The 17,706-nt window shown below is 46.1% G+C and overlaps 1 protein-coding gene across 5 annotated transcripts in view; it reads right to left on the bottom strand.

The window, feature by feature from the left end:
• Positions 1-17,706, bottom strand: part of iars1 (isoleucyl-tRNA synthetase 1) — a 130,209-nt gene that overhangs the window by 14,365 nt on the left and 98,138 nt on the right. For all 5 annotated transcript variants that reach the window (XR_005042214.1, XM_036973516.1, XM_036973518.1 and 2 more), the window contains 5 exons: positions 16,553-16,636; positions 9,446-9,620; positions 8,809-8,921; positions 5,777-5,872; positions 581-757 (listed from right to left, as the gene is read on the bottom strand). Coding sequence is in view for 4 of the 5 variants with exons in the window: in XM_036973516.1 (XP_036829411.1) it covers positions 581-757; positions 5,777-5,872; positions 8,809-8,921; positions 9,446-9,620; positions 16,553-16,636 (645 nt within the window). In the remaining variant the exon portion in view is untranslated. The remainder of the gene's footprint in view (positions 1-580; positions 758-5,776; positions 5,873-8,808; positions 8,922-9,445; positions 9,621-16,552; positions 16,637-17,706) is intronic.

The following is a 17,706-nucleotide window of genomic DNA, read 5'->3' as shown; positions in this document are numbered from 1 at the left end:
AACCACAGACACCACCAACAACCACAGACACCACCAACAACCACAGACACCACCAACAACCACAGATACCACCACAGATACCACCACAGATACCACCACAGATACAACCAGACACCACCACAGATACAACCAGACACCACCACAGATACCACCACCGACACCACCAACCACCACCAACAACCACAGACACCACCAACAACCACAGATACCACCACAGACACCACCACAGATACCACCACAGATACCACCACAGATACCACCACAGATACAACCACAGATACAACCACAGATACAACCACAGATACAACCACAGATACAACCACAGATACAACCACAGATACAACCACAGATACAACCACAGATACAACCACAGATACAACCACAGACACCACCACAGACACCACCACAGACACCACCACAGAGGGAGAAACATGAAAAACCATTCATATTTAGGAACGGGAGTTTTTAATTACATTAATATACATTGTTGTTTGTTTGCTTTAACCCAACCCACACGGAGGGATTGAAAGCACTTTACGTTCTGTCTAACAATGTGGTGTTTAATGTCAACCCAACCGACCTGTGTTTTCTCCTGCACGATGACGCCGGAGTCCTTGGGGACGGGGTAGGTCTTGAGCGGTGCCTTGGTGGTTACAAGGATGAAGTCTGTGTGGGCCTGGATCACATGGTCCAGGTAATCACCTGCCGGCTCACAGCTGTAGTACACTGTGATCTCATCAGACGGCACCAGGTGACCCTGTAGACAGGTAAATACACACACAGAATTAGATCAAACAGGGCCTAGTGCCCTGATCACAGTGTCCAGGTAATCTCCTGCCCGGCTCATATCTGTAGTACACTGCAGGGTAGGAGCTAATTCCATTTCAATTCAGGAAGTACGTTGACATTTCAATTATCTTCCAAGCTTTTCAAATGGGGGAAAATTTTGAATTTGGTTTACTTTCTGAATTGAAATGGAGCTCAACCCTGGTATACTGTGATCTCATCTGAGGGCACCAGGTGACCCAAGAAGGGTAAGGAAAGGGAATCTGTAGGATTACTGAATCACCTTGTCGTTTGGATGCTGATGCGTATATGGTTGAATCATCAGCATACATGGACACACAGGCTTTGTTTAATGCCAGTGGCAGGTCATTAGTAAAAATATAAAAGAGTAGAGGGCCTAGAGAGCTGCCCTGCGGTACACCTTAGTAACCCTTTATGTTCTATTAGATAAATGGCTCTGAATCCACGATATGACAGAGGTTGAAAAGCCTCAAACAACAGGTTCTGGTCAATAATAATCAGAGGCTCCACTGAAATCTAACAGTACAGCTCCTACAATCTTCTTATTGTCAATTTCTTTCAATCAATCATCAGTCATTTTCATCAGTGCATTACTACACTTGACACAAATGGGGCAGTACCTCTTGCTGTTCTGTCAGTAAACAACGGTCTTATTGTGGATGCAAGCTTCGACTGGAAGACAGTGGGAGTGGTGTGGAAGATGGGTGACATGGGAGAACAATGGGGATAGTTGAAAACCAAGCGGGCTGTAGCATTCTGGATAAGTTGCAGGCGGGCAGCCCAGCCAACAAGTTGCAGCAGGAAGGCCATCCCAAGGCCATCCCAAGCTCCGAGATTGGTGTCAGAGACACACTCATGATTCCATGGGAACCAAGACTACCGGCTCAACGAAAGCCGTTTTTGATCTACGGCGTCCACAAATCGATGTATAAGCGAATATGTCAGTCGGGAACCGATACCAGAACCACGCAGGGGACTTTAAACATGGAAGAGAACACATTGATCTCTCCTTAATCTACAGAGGCCCAATTACAGGCTGGCTTCAAGGGTAGAAAATACATGTAGAGTTTCAGTAACTTACATCAGAGAGGAAGGGTTTTATAGCATTTTGGGTATTTTCAGGCAGTGAACCGCAGAGTAGCAACATCGATAAGGAGAACAATTATTTGTGTTACAGTGTGTGTGTGTGTGTGTGTGTGTGTGTTGCCAAATCAGAACCCTGAGACTGTGACCTCTCCTTCCCTCCCGGTCCTCCCTCGGCCCTCCCCCTGTCCTCTTAACCCACTGAGACCCCTAGTTACTGCTACTCAATTAATTCCCTGGGGTGGAAAATTCCTAAAGTTTTCAGTTTTAAATAACAGTAGAATTTACCCTGGCTGAGAGCCAAGGCAACACACACACACACACACACACACACACACACACACACACACACACACACACACACACACACACACACAAGTTCAGCCCAGTCGAATCCAGGGACCGATGGAAAAATGTTTGTTTATTAAGAAAACAAGTCTAAGATAATCCCGATTTTACTTTCCTTCTCTCTACCCCACTTCAAAGTCAGTGTTTCTGAAACAGACCTCTGTAGTCGGGGATGAAGCTTACATTAAAGCCTGAATATTATGGCACGAGAGAAGCTGGTTCTCAACGCTGTTAGAATTCAGGAGTGGAAATATTTCAACATGAGAGTTGAGAAAGAGGGAGATAGGAAAAGGGAGAGAGATATAAAGGGAGAAAGAGAGAGGGGAGAGAAGCATGGGAAAACCAGGGAGGCAGAGACACCTGAGAATACCAGGGAGGCAGAGACACCTGGGAATACCAGGGAGGCAGAGACACCTGGGAATACCAGGGAGGCAGAGACACCTGGGAATACCAGGGAGGCAGAGACGCCTGGGAATACCAGGGAGGCAGAGACGCCTGGGAATACCAGGAAGGTGCCAGGATGGGAGAGACGCCTGGGAATACCAGGGAGTGAAAGAAGCCTGGGAATACCAGGGAGGTGCCAGGGAGGGAGAGACGCCTAGGAATACCATGGAGGTGCCAGGGAGGGAGGGACACCTGGGAATACCAGGGGAGGGAGAGACACCTGGGAATACCAGGGGAGGGAGAGACACCTGGGAATACCAGGGGAGGGAGAGACACCTGGGAATACCAGGGGAGGGAGAGACACCTGGGAATACCAGGGGAGGGAGAGACACCTGGGAATACCAGGGGAGGGAGAGACACCTGGGAATACCAGGGAGGCAGAGACACCTGGAAATACCAGGGGAGGGAGAGACACCTGTGAATACCAGGGAGGCAGAGACACCTGGGAATACCAGGGAGGTGCCAGGGGAGGGAGAGAAGCCTGGGAATACCAGGGGAGGGAGAGACGCCTGGGAATACCAGGGAGGTGCCAGGGAGGCGGAGACACCTGGGAATACCAGGGAGGCAGAGACACCTGGGAATACCAGGGAGGCAGAGACACCTGGGAATACCAGGGAGGCAGAGACACCTGGGAATACCAGGGAGGCAGAGACACCTGGGAATACCAGGGAGGCAGAGACACCTGGGAATACCAGGGAGGCAGACACCTGGGAATACCAGGGAGGCAGAGACACCTGGGAATACCAGGGAGGCAGAGACACCTGGGAATACCAGGGGAGGGAGAGAAACCTGGGAATACCAGGGGAGGGAGAGACACCTGGGAATACCAGGGGAGACAGAGACACCTGGGAATACCAGGGAGGCAGAGACACCTGGGAATACCAGGGGAGGCAGAGACACTTGGGAATACCAGGGAGGCAGAGACACTTGGGAATACCAGGGAGGCAGAGACACCTGGGAATACCAGGGAGGCAGAGACACCTGGGAATACCAGGGGAGGGTGAGACACCTGGGAATACCAGGGGAGGGAGAGACACCTGGGAATACCAGGGAGGTGCCAGGGAGGCAGAGACACCTGGGAATACCAGGGAGGCAGAGACACCTGGGAATACCAGGGAGGCAGAGACACCTGGGAATACCAGGGAGGCAGAGACACCTGGGAATACCAGGGAGGCAGAGACACCTGGGAATACCAGGGAGGCAGAGACACCTGGGAATACCAGGGAGGCAGAGACACCTGGGAATACCAGGGAGGCAGAGACACCTGGGAATACCAGGGAGGCAGAGACACCTGGGAATACCAGGGGAGGGAGAGAAACCTGGGAATACCAGGGGAGACAGAGACACCTGGGAATACCAGGGGAGACAGAGACACCTGGGAATACCAGGGAGGCAGAGACACCTGGGAATACCAGGGGAGACAGAGACACCTGGGAATACCAGGGAGGCAGAGACACTTGGGAATACCAGGGACGCAGAGACACCTGGGAATACCAGGGAGGCAGAGACACCTGGGAATACCAGGGGAGGGTGAGACACCTGGGAATACCAGGGGAGGGAGAGACACCTGGGAATACCAGGGGAGGGAGAGACACCTGGGAATACCAGGGGAGGGAGAGACACCTGGGAATACCAGGGGAGGGAGAGACACCTGGGAATACCAGGGAGGCAGAGACACCTGTGAATACCAGGGAGGCAGAGACACCTGTGAATACCAGGGAGGCAGAGACACCTGTGAATACCAGGGAGGCAGAGACACCTGTGAATACCAGGGAGGCAGAGACACCTGGGAATACCAGGGGAGGGTGAGACACCTGGGAATACCAGGGGAGGGAGAGACACCTGGGAATACCAGGGGAGGGAGAGACACCTGGGAATACCAGGGGAGGGAGAGACACCTGGGAATACCAGGGGAGGGAGAGACACCTGGGAATACCAGGGAGGCAGAGACACCTGTGAATACCAGGGAGGCAGAGACACCTGGGAATACCAGGGAGGCAGAGACACCTGGGAATACCAGGGGAGGGTGAGACACCTGGGAATACCAGGGGAGGGAGAGACACCTGGGAATACCAGGGGAGGGAGAGACACCTGGGAATACCAGGGAGGTGCCAGGGAGGCAGAGACACCTGGGAATACCAGGGAGGCAGAGACACCTGGGAATACCAGGGAGGCAGAGACACCTGGGAATACCAGGGAGGCAGAGACACCTGGGAATACCAGGGAGGCAGAGACACCTGGGAATACCAGGGGAGACAGAGACACCTGGGAATACCAGGGGAGACAGAGACACCTGGGAATACCAGGGAGGCAGAGACACCTGGGAATACCAGGGGAGGCAGAGACACTTGGGAATACCAGGGAGGCAGAGACACTTGGGAATACCAGGGAGGCAGAGACACCTGGGAATACCAGGGAGGCAGAGACACCTGGGAATACCGGTGGAGGGTGAGACACCTGGGAATACCAGGGGAGGGAGAGACACCTGGGAATACCAGGGGAGGGAGAGACACCTGGGAATACCAGGGGAGGGAGAGACACCTGGGAATACCAGGGGAGGGAGAGACACCTGGGAATACCAGGGAGGCAGAGACACCTGTGAATACCAGGGAGGCAGAGACACCTGTGAATACCAGGGAGGCAGAGACACCTGTGAATACCAGGGAGGCAGAGACACCTGTGAATACCAGGGAGGCAGAGACACCTGGGAATACCAGGGGAGGGTGAGACACCTGGGAATACCAGGGGAGGGAGAGACACCTGGGAATACCAGGGGAGGGAGAGACACCTGGGAATACCAGGGGAGGGAGAGACACCTGGGAATACCAGGGGAGGGAGAGACACCTGGGAATACCAGGGAGGCAGAGACACCTGTGAATACCAGGGAGGCAGAGACACCTGTGAATACCAGGGAGGCAGAGACACCTGTGAATACCAGGGAGGCAGAGACACCTGTGAATACCAGGGAGGTGCCAGGGAGGGAGAGAAGCCTGGGAGGTGCCAGGGAGGGAGAAAAGCCTGGGAGGTTCCAAGTCCCCATGTGGCAGGAAGTACTCATGTTGAACACGTTTAAAAGTATCACAGCGTGTTTGACCTTTTTGCGTAGTTTCTGGATGCGGTTGATGACCTCACGAGCCACACCCTCATCCAGCATGGACTGGTCTGGAGTGACGTCTAACAGCACCAGCACCTGAAGAATGATACCAACACACACATATATTACTATATACACACACACACACACACACACACACACATATTACTATATATACACACACATATATTACTATATATACACACACACACACATATATTACTATATATACACACACATATTACTATATATACACACATATATTACTATATATACACACACATATATATTACTATATATACACACACATATTACTATATATACACACATATATTATATATATTTATACACACAAACACACACACACACACACACACACTGGGGCAAAAAAGTATTTAGTCAGCCACCAATTGTGCAAGTTCTCCCACTTAAAAAGATGAGAGGCCTGTAATTTTCATCATAGGTACACTTTAACTATGACACACACACACACACACACACACTGGGGCAAAAAAGTATTTAGTCAGCCACCAATTGTGCAAGTTCTCCCACTTAAAAAGATGAGAGGCCTGTAATTTTCATCATAGGTACACTTTAACTATGACAGACAAAATGAGAAGAAAAATCCAGAAAATCACATTGTAGGATTTTTAATTAATTTATTTGCAAATTATGGTGGGTATAGGAAATACCAAATATATTCTCTGATATCTGAATTTATTTGCAAATGATGGTGGAAAATAAGTATTTGGTCAATAACAAAAGTTTATCTCAATACTTTGTTATATACCTTTTGTTGGCAATGACAGAGGTCAAACATTTTCTGTAGGTCTTCACAAGGTTTTCACACACTGTTGCTGGTATTTTGGCCCATTCCTCCATGCAGATCTCCTCTAGAGCAGTGATGTTTTGGGGCTGTTGCTGGGCAACACAGACTTTCAACTCCCTCCAAAGATTTTCTATGGGGTTGAGATCTGGAGACTGGCTAGGCCACTCCAGGACCTTGAAATGCTTCTTACGAAGCCACTCCTTCGTTGCCCGGTGTGTTTGGGATCATTGTCATGCTGAAAGACCCAGCCACGTTTCATCTTCAATGCCCTTGCTGATGGAAGGAGGTTTTCACTCAAAATCTCACGATACATGGCCCCATTCATTCTTTCCTTTACACGGATCAGTCGTCCTGGTCCCTTTGCAGAAAAACAGCCCCAAAGCATGATGTTTCCACCCCCATGCTTCACAGTAGGTATGGTGTTCTTTGGATGCAACTCAGCATTCTTTGTCCTCCAAACACGACGAGTTGAGTTTTTACCAAAAAGTTATATTTTGGTTTCATCAGCCCTTTACAGCAGACAGACAACATCTCAGAGCCCTTTACAGCAGACAGACAGCATCTCAGAGCCCTTTACAGCAGACAGCATCTCAGAGCCCTTTACAGCAGACAGCATCTCAGAGCCCTCTACAGCAGACAGACAGCATCTCAGAGCCCTCTACAGCAGACAGACATACAGCATCTCAGAGCCCTCTACAGCAGACAGACAGACAGCATCTCAGAGCCCTCTACAGCAGACAGCATCTCAGACCTCTACTTCAGACAGCATCTCAGAGCCCTCTACAGCAGACAGACAGCATCTCAGAGCCCTCTACAGCAGACAGACAGCATCTCAGAGCCTTCTACAGCAGAGAGACAGACAGCATCTCAGAGCCCTCTACAGCAGAGAGACAGACAGCATCTCAGAGCCCTCTACAACAGAGACAGACAGCATCTCAGAGCCCTCTACAGCAGAGAGACAGACAGCATCTCAGAGCCCTCTACAGCAGAGAGACATCATCAGAGCCCTCTACAGCAGACAGACAGCATCTCAGCCCTCTACAGCAGAGAGACAGAGAGCATCTCAGAGCCCTCTACAGCAGACAGAGAGCATCTCAGAGCCTTCTACAGCAGACAGACAGACAGCATCTCAGAGCCCTCTACGGCAGACAGACAGCATCTCAGCCCTCTACAGCAGACCGACAGACAGCATCTCAGAGCCCTCTACAGCAGAGAGACAGACAGCATCTCAAAGCCCTCTACAGCAGACAGACAGCATCTCAGAGCCCTCTACAGCAGAGAGACAGACAGCATCTCAGAGCCCTCTACAGCAGAGAGACAGCATCTCAGAGCCCTCTACGGCAGAGAGACAGCATCTCAGAGCCCTCTACAGCAGACAGACAGACAGCAGCTGTACTATATGGTTGGGGGAACACCGATTAGAGAGATGTGCCTCTGGGGGAGTTGAGACACGCTGACTGGTGGCTGCTGGCTGCTACTAAGGCATGAAATGACTTTAATACAAGCACATTAAACACCAGTCTACATGAGAGCACGGTGCATAGAGACAGTGGGACACAGAAGGAACAGGAAGATCGTTTCAGATGATTCGGCAATATGACTGTACTCTAGCACTGTGAGTTACTAGGAATACACCAGTAACATTTATGTCACATAATGTAATTCAGTCGTTATTTTATCATGTCACGTTTGAATGCTTTTTTAAAAACATTTGCAAGCGTTTGATATTGTTCTGTTTATTCCAGCCGTCCCAAATGAACACATCCTCCCGAATGTCTCCTCCCCCACCCCCCCACCAGCCTCCACTGCATGGTACCCACCTGTGAGTCAGAATGGGCCTCGTACTGTGTCACTGAGCCAGAGGTCTGGTTGAAGCTGTGTGTGTGTGTGTGTGTGTGTGTGTGTGTGTGTGTGTGTGTACCTGTGAGTCAGAATGGGCCTCGTACTGTGTCGCTGAGCCAGAGGTCTGGTTGAAGCTGTGTGTGTGTGTGTGTGTGTGTGTGTGTGTGTGTGTGTGTGTGTGTGTGTGTGTGTGTGTGTGTGTGTGTGTGTGTGTGTGTGTGTGTGTACCTGTGAGTCAGAATGGGCCTCGTACTGTGTCGCTGAGCCAGAGGTCTGGTTGAAGCTGTGTGTGTGTGTGTGTGTGTGTGTGTGTGTGTGTGTGTGTGTGTGTGTGTGTGTGTGTGTGTGTGTGTGTGTGTACCTGTGAGTCAGAATGGGCCTCGTACTGTGTCGCTGAGCCAGAGGTCTGGTTGAAGCTGTACATCAACCTCAGGTCTTCCTCATGAAGCTCCTGACCGTCCACCACGATGGAGCCTGGCGGGAAACGCAGAGTCAATCAATCAATCAATCAATCAATCAATCAATCAGTCAAATGTATAAATCCGTCCACCACAAAAGGAACCTGTGTGGACAATACAGATGACACACACACACACACACACAGCTACGTGTGTGTGTAAAGCATAGGGATTACTATCCCAAGTGGACCACGGTTATTAACAGTTACCTCCCACCATGCAACAGGAGAACCTCTATATAGTACTCTCGTCAATATATATATATATATAAAAGTATTTTACTGGGCTGCAATCAGAGGACCGACCGTCCAACCTCCTACGCAGGTACAGAAAAAAGTTTTTTGACCTCAAGAGTGCTGTGGGATTTAGGAGGGGTGAGATGTGTTCCAATCAGAGGTACATTTAACAGACAGACGAGTTCCCCTGCCCCTCGTTCCCCCTGCCCCCCCCTCCCGTTCCCCCACCCCCCCTCGCGCCCCCTGTTCCCCTGCCCCCCGTTCTCCTGCCCCCCCCGTTCCCCTGCCCCCCCCCCGTTCCTACCAGTCTTCTGGAAGGTCTCCAGCTGTTCGCTCTTCAGTTCCTTAATGGACGCCGTAATGGATTTGAAGGCCCCTTTCAGCCTCTTTCCCAGCACCATGTGGTCCGGTTCAGCCCGCAGGCTGATGCCGTACTTGTCTTTGTCCGTGGACAAGGTCAACTGGCGGACATTCAACTCCTGAGAGAAAAGAGAAAGGGGAAGAGAGGAGAGGGGGGGGGGCGGGGGGGTTTAACTGCCTTGCTCCCAAAAAAATAACAAAAAAAGGCACAACACACTATTTTGCTTCGTCACCAGATTATTTTTTGTTCTTGGACCTTGGGATTTGAACCAGCGACTCTCTGGTCGTCCCGGAAGCTACATGAAGACAACTGTTGTTTCCTCCACCATCGCAGTGTTCATGGACCTTGGGATTTGAACCAGAGACTCTCTGGTCGTCCTGAACGCCAGGCTACATGAAGACAAACTGTTGTTTCCTCTACCATCGCAGTGTCCTGTGGATCTTAGGTCTAATAAAACGTGCTTCATAAGACGAGAGCAGTCACAGCACACGGTGTGGCAGCGCCTTCATCTCAGACGGAACAACACAGCCATCAACCACCGGTCTGTTCAGAAACACAACGGAGGGAGGTGGTGGTGACTGCTGGTAGCAACAACCAGGACAGGACTAGAACACACTTCTGTTCTGTACCGGCAACAATCAACACCGTCAGATCGGCGGAAACACAAAATGCATGCTTCTGTGTGTGTGTGTGTGTGAGAGTGTGAGAGTGTGTGAGTGTGTGTGTGTGTGTGTGTGTGTGTGTGTGTGTGTGTGGGTGTTGAAGGACAACAGGTTGGGGTTAGGGCTGGGTGTTGAACGACAACAGGCTGGGGTTGGGGCTGGGTGTTGAAGGACAACAGGTTGGGGTTGGGGCTGGGTGTTGAAGGACAACAGGTTGGGGTTGGGGCTGGGTGTTGAAGGACAACAGGTTGGGGTTAGGGCTGGGTGTTGAAGGACAACAGGTTGGGGTTAGGGCTGGGTGTTGAAGGACAACAGGCTGGGGTTGGGGCTGGGTGTTGAAGGACAACAGGCTGGGGTTGGGGCTGGGTGTTGAAGGACAACAGGTTGGGGTTAGGGCTGGGTGTTGAAGGACAACAGGCTGGGGTTGGGACTGGGTGTTGAAGGACAACAGGCTGGGGTTGGGGCTGGGTGTTGAAGGACAACAGGTTGGGGTTAGGGCTGGGTGTTGAAGGACAACAGGCTGGGGTTGGGACTGGGTGTTGAAGGACAACAGGTTGGGGTTGGGGCTGGGTGTTGAAGGACAACAGGTTGGGGTTAGGGCTGGGTGGTGAAAGACAACAGGTTGGGGTTAGGGCTGGGTGTTGAAGGACAACAGGTTGGGGTTAGGGCTGGGTGTTGAAGGACAAAAGGTTGGGGTTAGGGCTGGGTGTTGTAGGACAACATGCTGGGGTTAGTACTGGGTGTTGAAGGACAACAGGTTGAGGTTGGGGCTGGGTGTTGAAGGACAACAGGTTGGGGTTAGGGCTGGGTGTTGAAGGACAACAGGTTGGGGTTAGGGCTGGGTGTTGAAGAACGACAGGTTGGGGTAGGGTTAGGGCTGGGTGTTGAAGGACAACAGGCTGGGGTTAGTACTGGGTGTTGAAGGACAACAGGTTGAGGTTGGGGCTGGGTGTTGAAGGACAACAGGTTGGGGTTAGGGCTGGATGTTGAAGGACAACAGGTTGGGGCTGGGTGTTGAAGGACAACAGGTTGGGGTAGGGTTAGGGCTGGGTGTTGAAGGACAACAGGTTGGGGTTAGGGCTGGGTGTTGAAGGACAACAGGTTGGGGTTAGGGCTGGGTGTTGAAGGACAACAGGTTAGGGTTAGGGCTGGGTGTTGAAGGATAACAGGTTGGGGTTAGGGCTGGGTGTTGAAGTACAACAGGTTGGGGTTAGGGCTGGGTGTTGAAGTACAACATGCTGGGGTTAGTACTGGGTGTTGAAGAACAACAGGTTGAGGTAGGGCTGGGTGTTGAAGGACAACAGGTTGGGGTTAGTACTGGGTGTTGAAGGACAACAGGTTGGGGTTAGTACTGGGTGTTGAAGGACAACAGGTTGAGGTAGGGCTGGGTGTTGAAGGACAACAGGTTGGGGTTAGTACTGGGTGTTGAAAGACAACAGGTTGAGGTAGGGCTGGGTGTTGAAGGACAACAGGTTGGGGTTAGTACTGGGTGTTGAAGGACAACAGGTTGAGGTAGGGCTGGGTGTTGAAGGACAACAGGTTGGGGTACAGGGCTGGATCTAATACTTGATATTGTACTGTGTAATACTAGATAGTGTACTGTGTCTGTAATACTAGATATTGTACTGTGTCTAATACTAGATATTGTACTGTGTCTAATACTAGATATTGTACTGTGTCTAATACTAGATATTGTACTGTGTCTAATACTAGATATTGTACTGTGTCTGTAATACTAGATATTGTACTGTGTCTGTAATACTAGATATTGTACTGTGTCTGTAATACTAGATATTGTACTGTGCCTAATACTAGATATTGTACTGTGTCTGTAATACTAGATAGAATTGATATTGTACTGTGTCTGTAATACTAGATATTGTACTGTGCCTAATACTAGATAGACTAGATATTGTACTGTCTGTAATACTAGATATTGTACTGTGCCTAATACTAGATATTGTACTGTGTCTGTAATACTTGATATTGTACTGTGTCTGTAATACTTGATATTGTACTGTGTCTGTAATACTTTATATTGTACTGCGTCTGTAATACTAGATATTGAACTGTGTCTGTAATACTAGATATTGTACTGTGTCTAATACTAGATATTGTACAGTGTCTGTAATACTTGATATTGTACTGTGTTGGTAATACTTGATATTGTACTGTGTCTAATACTAGATAGACTTGATATTGTACTGTGTTGGTAATACTAGATATTGTACTGTGTCTAATACTAAATAGACTTGATATTGTACTGTGTCTAATACTAGATAGACTTGATATTGTACTGTGTCTAATACTAGATAAGACTTGATATTGTACTGTGTCTGTAATACTAGATAAACTTGATATTGTACTGTGTCTAATACTAGATAGACTTGATATTGTACTGTGTCTAATACTAGATAGACTTGATATTGTACTGTGTCTAATACTAGATAGACTTGATATTGTACTGTGTCTAATACTAGATAGACTTGATATTGTACTGTGTCTAATACTAGATAGACTTGATATTGTACTGTGTCTGTAATACTAGATAGACTTGATATTGTAATGTGTCTAATACTAGATAGACTTGATATTGTACTGTGTCTAATACTAGATAGACTTGATATTGTACTGTGTCTAATACTAGATAGACTTGATATTGTAATGTGTCTGTAATACTAGATAGACTTGATATTGTACTGTGTCTAATACTAGATAGACTTGATATTGCACTGTGTCTGTAATACTAGATAGACTTGATATTGCACCGTGTCTGTAATACTAGATAGACTTGATATTGTACTGTGTCTAATACTAGATAGACTTGATATTGCACTGTGTCTGTAATACTAGATAGACTTGATATTGCACTGTGTCTGTAATACTAGATAGACTTGATATTGTACTGTGTCTAATACTAGATAGACTTGATATTCTACTGTGTCTAATACTAGATAGACTTGATATTGTACTGTGTCTAATACTAGATAGACTTGATATTGTACTGTGTCTAATACTAGATAGACTTGATATTGTACTGTGTCTAATACTAGATAGACTTGATATTGTACTGTGTCTAATACTAGATAGACTTGATATTGTACTGTGTCTGTAATACTAGATAAACTTGATATTGTACTGTGTCTAATACTATATAGACTTGATATTGTACTGTGTCTGTAATACTAGATAGACTTGATATTGTAATGTGTCTAATACTAGATAGACTTGATATTGCACTGTGTCTAATACTAGATAGACTTGATATTGCACTTGACAATAAACTGAACAACTTTATTCAGGGCTCAGACTTATAAAATACCAATTCATTATCTACAGTAACAACATAATATTCCTATAGGAGTCGTTTATCACATTGCTGAATTCCTCTGCATTTCATCCATCAACTGTTTAATTCACTTCACCGTCTTAGCAGGATGGGTTGTTGTGCTACAGAATATAGTACCAGTCAAAAGTCCTTTATATTTTACTATTTTCTACATTGTAGAATAATAGTGAAGACATCAAAACTATGAAATAACACATATGGAAGTACCCACAAAGTGTTAAACAAATCAAAATATATTTTAGATTCTTCAAAGTAGCCACCTTTTGCCTTGATGACAGTTTTTCACACTCTTGGCATTCTCTCAACCAGCTTCATGAGGTAGTCACCTGGAATACATTTCCATTAACTGGTGTGCCTTCTTAAAAGTTAATTTGTGGAATTTCTTTCCTTCTTAACACGTTTGAGTCGATCAGTTGTGTTGTGACAAGGTAGGGCTGGTATACAGAAGATAGCCCAATGGGGCTATAGTAAAAATAAAGAAAAACCCTTGAATGAGTAGGTGTAATGTTGTGCTACTGCCATGCTGTGTTGCTACCATGCTGTTGTCATGCTGTGGTGCTACCATGCTGTTGGCATGCTGTGTTGCTACCATGCTGTGTTGCTACCATGCTGTGTTGCTACCATGCTGTTGTCATGCTGTGGTGCTACCATGCTGTTGTCATGCTGTGTTGCTACCATGCTGTTGTCATGCTGTGTTGCTACCATGCTGTTGTCATGCTGTGTTGTCATGTTGTGTTGCTACCATGCTGTGTTGTTGTCTTATGTCTCTCTTTATGTAGTGTTGTGTTAGGTCTCTCTTTATGTAGTGTTGTGTTGTCTTAGGTCTCTCTTTATGTAGTGTTGTGGTGTCTCTCTTTATGTAGTGTTGTGTTGTCTTAGGTCTCTCTTTATGTAGTGTTGTGGTGTCTCTCTTTATGTAGTGTTGTGTTGTCTTAGGTCTCTCTTTATGTAGTGTTGTGGTGTCTCTCTTTATGTAGTGTTGTGTTGTCTTAGGTCTCTCTTTATGTAGTGTTGTGTTGTCTTAGGTCTCTCTTTATGTAGTGTTGTGGTGTCTCTCTTTATGTAGTGTTGTGTTGTCTTAGGTCTCTCTTTATGTAGTGTTGTGTTGTCTCTCTTTATGTAGTGTTGTGTTCTATCTCAAGGCCATCAGACTGTTAAACAGCCACCACTAACATTGAGTGGCTGCTGCCAACACACTGACACTGACTCAACTCCAGCCACTTTAATAATGGGAATTGATGGGAAATGATGTAAATATATCACTAGCCACTTTAAACAATGCTACCTTATATAATGTTACTTACCCTACATTATTCATCTCATATGCATACGTATATACTGTACTCTATATCATCGACTGTATCCTTATGTAATACATGTATCACTAGCCACTTTAAACTATGCCACTTTGTTTACATACTCATCTCATTTGTACATACTGTACTCGATACCATCTACTGTATCTTGCCTATGCTGCTCTGTACCATCACTCATTCATATATCCTTATGTACATATTCTTTATCCCCTTACACTGTGTACAAGACAGTAGTTTTGGAATTGTTAGTTAGATTACTTGTTGGTTATTACTGCATTGTCGGAACTAGAAGCACAAGCATTTCGCTACACTCGCATTAACATCTGCTAACCATGTGTATGTGACAAATAAAATTTGATTTGATTTTGATTTGATTTGTTGTCTTAGGTCTCTCTTTATGTAGTGTTGTGTTGTCTTAGGTCTCTCTTTATGTAGTGTTGTGTTGTCTTAGGTCTCTCTTTATGTAGTGTTGTGTTGTCTCTCTTTATGTAGTGTTGTGTTGTCTCTCTTTATGTAGTGTTGTGTTGTCTCTCTTTATGTAGTGTTGTGTTGTCTTAGGTCTCTCTTTATGTAGTGTTGTGTTGTCTTAGGTCTCTCTTTATGTAGTGTTGTGTTGTCTCTCTTTATGTAGTGTTGTGTTGTCTTAGGTCTCTCTTTATGTAGTGTTGTGTTGTCTTGTCTTAGGTCTCTCTTTATGTAGTGTTGTGTTGTCTTAGGTCTCTCTTTATGTAGTGTTGTGTTGTCTTAGGTCTCTCTTTATGTAGTGTTGTGTTGTCTTAGGTCTCTCTTTATGTAGTGTTGTGTTGTCTTAGGTCTCTCTTTCTGTAGTGTTGTGTTAGGTCTCTCTTTATATAGTGTAGTGTTGTCTCAGGTCTCTCTTTATGTAGTGTTGTGTTGTCTCAGGTCTCTCTTTATGTAGTGTTGTGTTGTCTTAGGTCTCTCTTTATGTAGTGTTGTGTTGTCTTAGGTCTCTCTTTATGTAGTGTTGTGTTGTCTTAGGTCTCTCTTTATGTAGTGTTGTGTTGTCTCTCTTTATGTAGTGTTGTGTTGTCTTAGATCTCTCTTTATGTAGTGTTGTGTTGTCTTAGGTCTCTCTTTATGTAGTGTTGTGTTGTCTTAGATCTCTCTTTATGTAGTGTTGTGTTGTCTCTCTTTATGTAGTGTTGTGTTGTCTCTCTTTATGTAGTGTTGTGTTGTCTCTCTTTATGTAGTGTTGTGTTGTCTCTCTTTATGTAGTGTTGTCTTAGGTCTCTCTTTATGTAGTGTTGTGTTGTCTTAGGTCTCTCTTTATGTAGTGTTGTGTTGTCTTAGGTCTCTCTTTATGTAGTGTTGTGTTGTCTTAGGTCTCTCTTTATGTAGTGTTGTGTTGTCTCTCTTTATGTAGTGTTGTGTTGTCTCTCTTTATGTAGTGTTGTGTTGTCTTAGGTCTCTCTTTATGTAGTGTTGTGTTGTGTTGTCTTAGGTCTCTCTTTATGTAGTGTTGTGTTGTCTCAGGTCTCTCTTTATGTAGTGTTGTGTTGTCTTAGGTCTCTCTTCATGTAGTGTAGTGTTGTCTCTCTTTATGTAGTGTTGTGTTGTCTTAGGTCTCTCTTCATGTAGTGTAGTGTTGTCTCTCTTTATGTAGTGTTCTGGTGTCTTAGGTCTCTCTTCATGTAGTGAGTGTACCCAATTAACTGACCGGCGAGCGAGTGCGTGAATATATGTGTTTGTGTATATCTCTTACCTCCAGGATGTATTTCTGCAGGGAGGTGATGTCTCTCAGAGCTTCTGGATCTTGGTGGATCACTACCACCTCCTTTAAGGGATACTACACAATAACAACAACTGTTAGTACACAACAACAACAACAATAACCGTTAGTACACAACAACAACAACCGTTAGTACACAACAACAACAACCGTTAGTACACAACAACAACAACCGTTAGTACACAACAACAGACACTTCATGGGGTACTACAACATAATAACAATAACCGTTAGTACACAACAACAACAACCGTTAGTACACAACAACAGACACTTCATGGGGCACTACAACACAACAACAACAACCGTTAGTACACAACAACAACAACCGTTAGTACACAACAACAGACACTTCATGGGGTACTACAACATAATAACAATAACCGTTAGTACACAACAACAACAACCGTTAGTACACAACAACAACAACCGTTAGTACACAACAACAATAACCGTTAGTACACAACAACAACAATAACCGTTAGTACACAACAACAATAACCGTTAGTACACAACAACAACCGTTAGTACACAACAACAACAACCGTTAGTACACAACAACAGACACTTCATGGGGCACTACAACACAACAACAACAACCGTTAGTACACAACAACAACAACCGTTAGTACACAACAACAACAACCGTTAGTACACAACAGACACTTCATGGGGCACTACAACACAACAACAACAACCGTTAGTACACAACAACAACAACCGTTAGTACACAACAACAACAATAACAACAATAACCGTTAGTACACAACAACAACAACCGTTAGTACACAACAACAACAACCGTTAGTACACAACAACAACAATAACCGTTAGTACACAACAACAACAACCGTTAGTACACAACAACAATAACCGTTAGTACACAACAACAACAACCGTTAGTACACAACAACAGACACTTCATGGGGCACTACAACACAACAACAACAACCGTTAGTACACAACAACAACAACCGTTAGTACACAACAACAACAATAACAACAACAACCGTTAGTACACAACAACAACAACCGTTGGTACACAACAACAACAACCGTTGGTACACAACAACAACAACCGTTAGTACCCAACAACAACAAAAACCGTTAGTACCCAACAACAACAA

Source organism: Oncorhynchus mykiss, unplaced genomic scaffold (genome assembly GCF_013265735.2).
Source record: "Oncorhynchus mykiss isolate Arlee unplaced genomic scaffold, USDA_OmykA_1.1 un_scaffold_262, whole genome shotgun sequence".
In the NCBI taxonomy this organism is placed as follows: Eukaryota; Metazoa; Chordata; class Actinopteri; order Salmoniformes; family Salmonidae; genus Oncorhynchus; species Oncorhynchus mykiss.
Note: the sequence above shows the minus strand (reverse complement) of the source record. Positions and strands in the feature narration are given on the sequence as shown.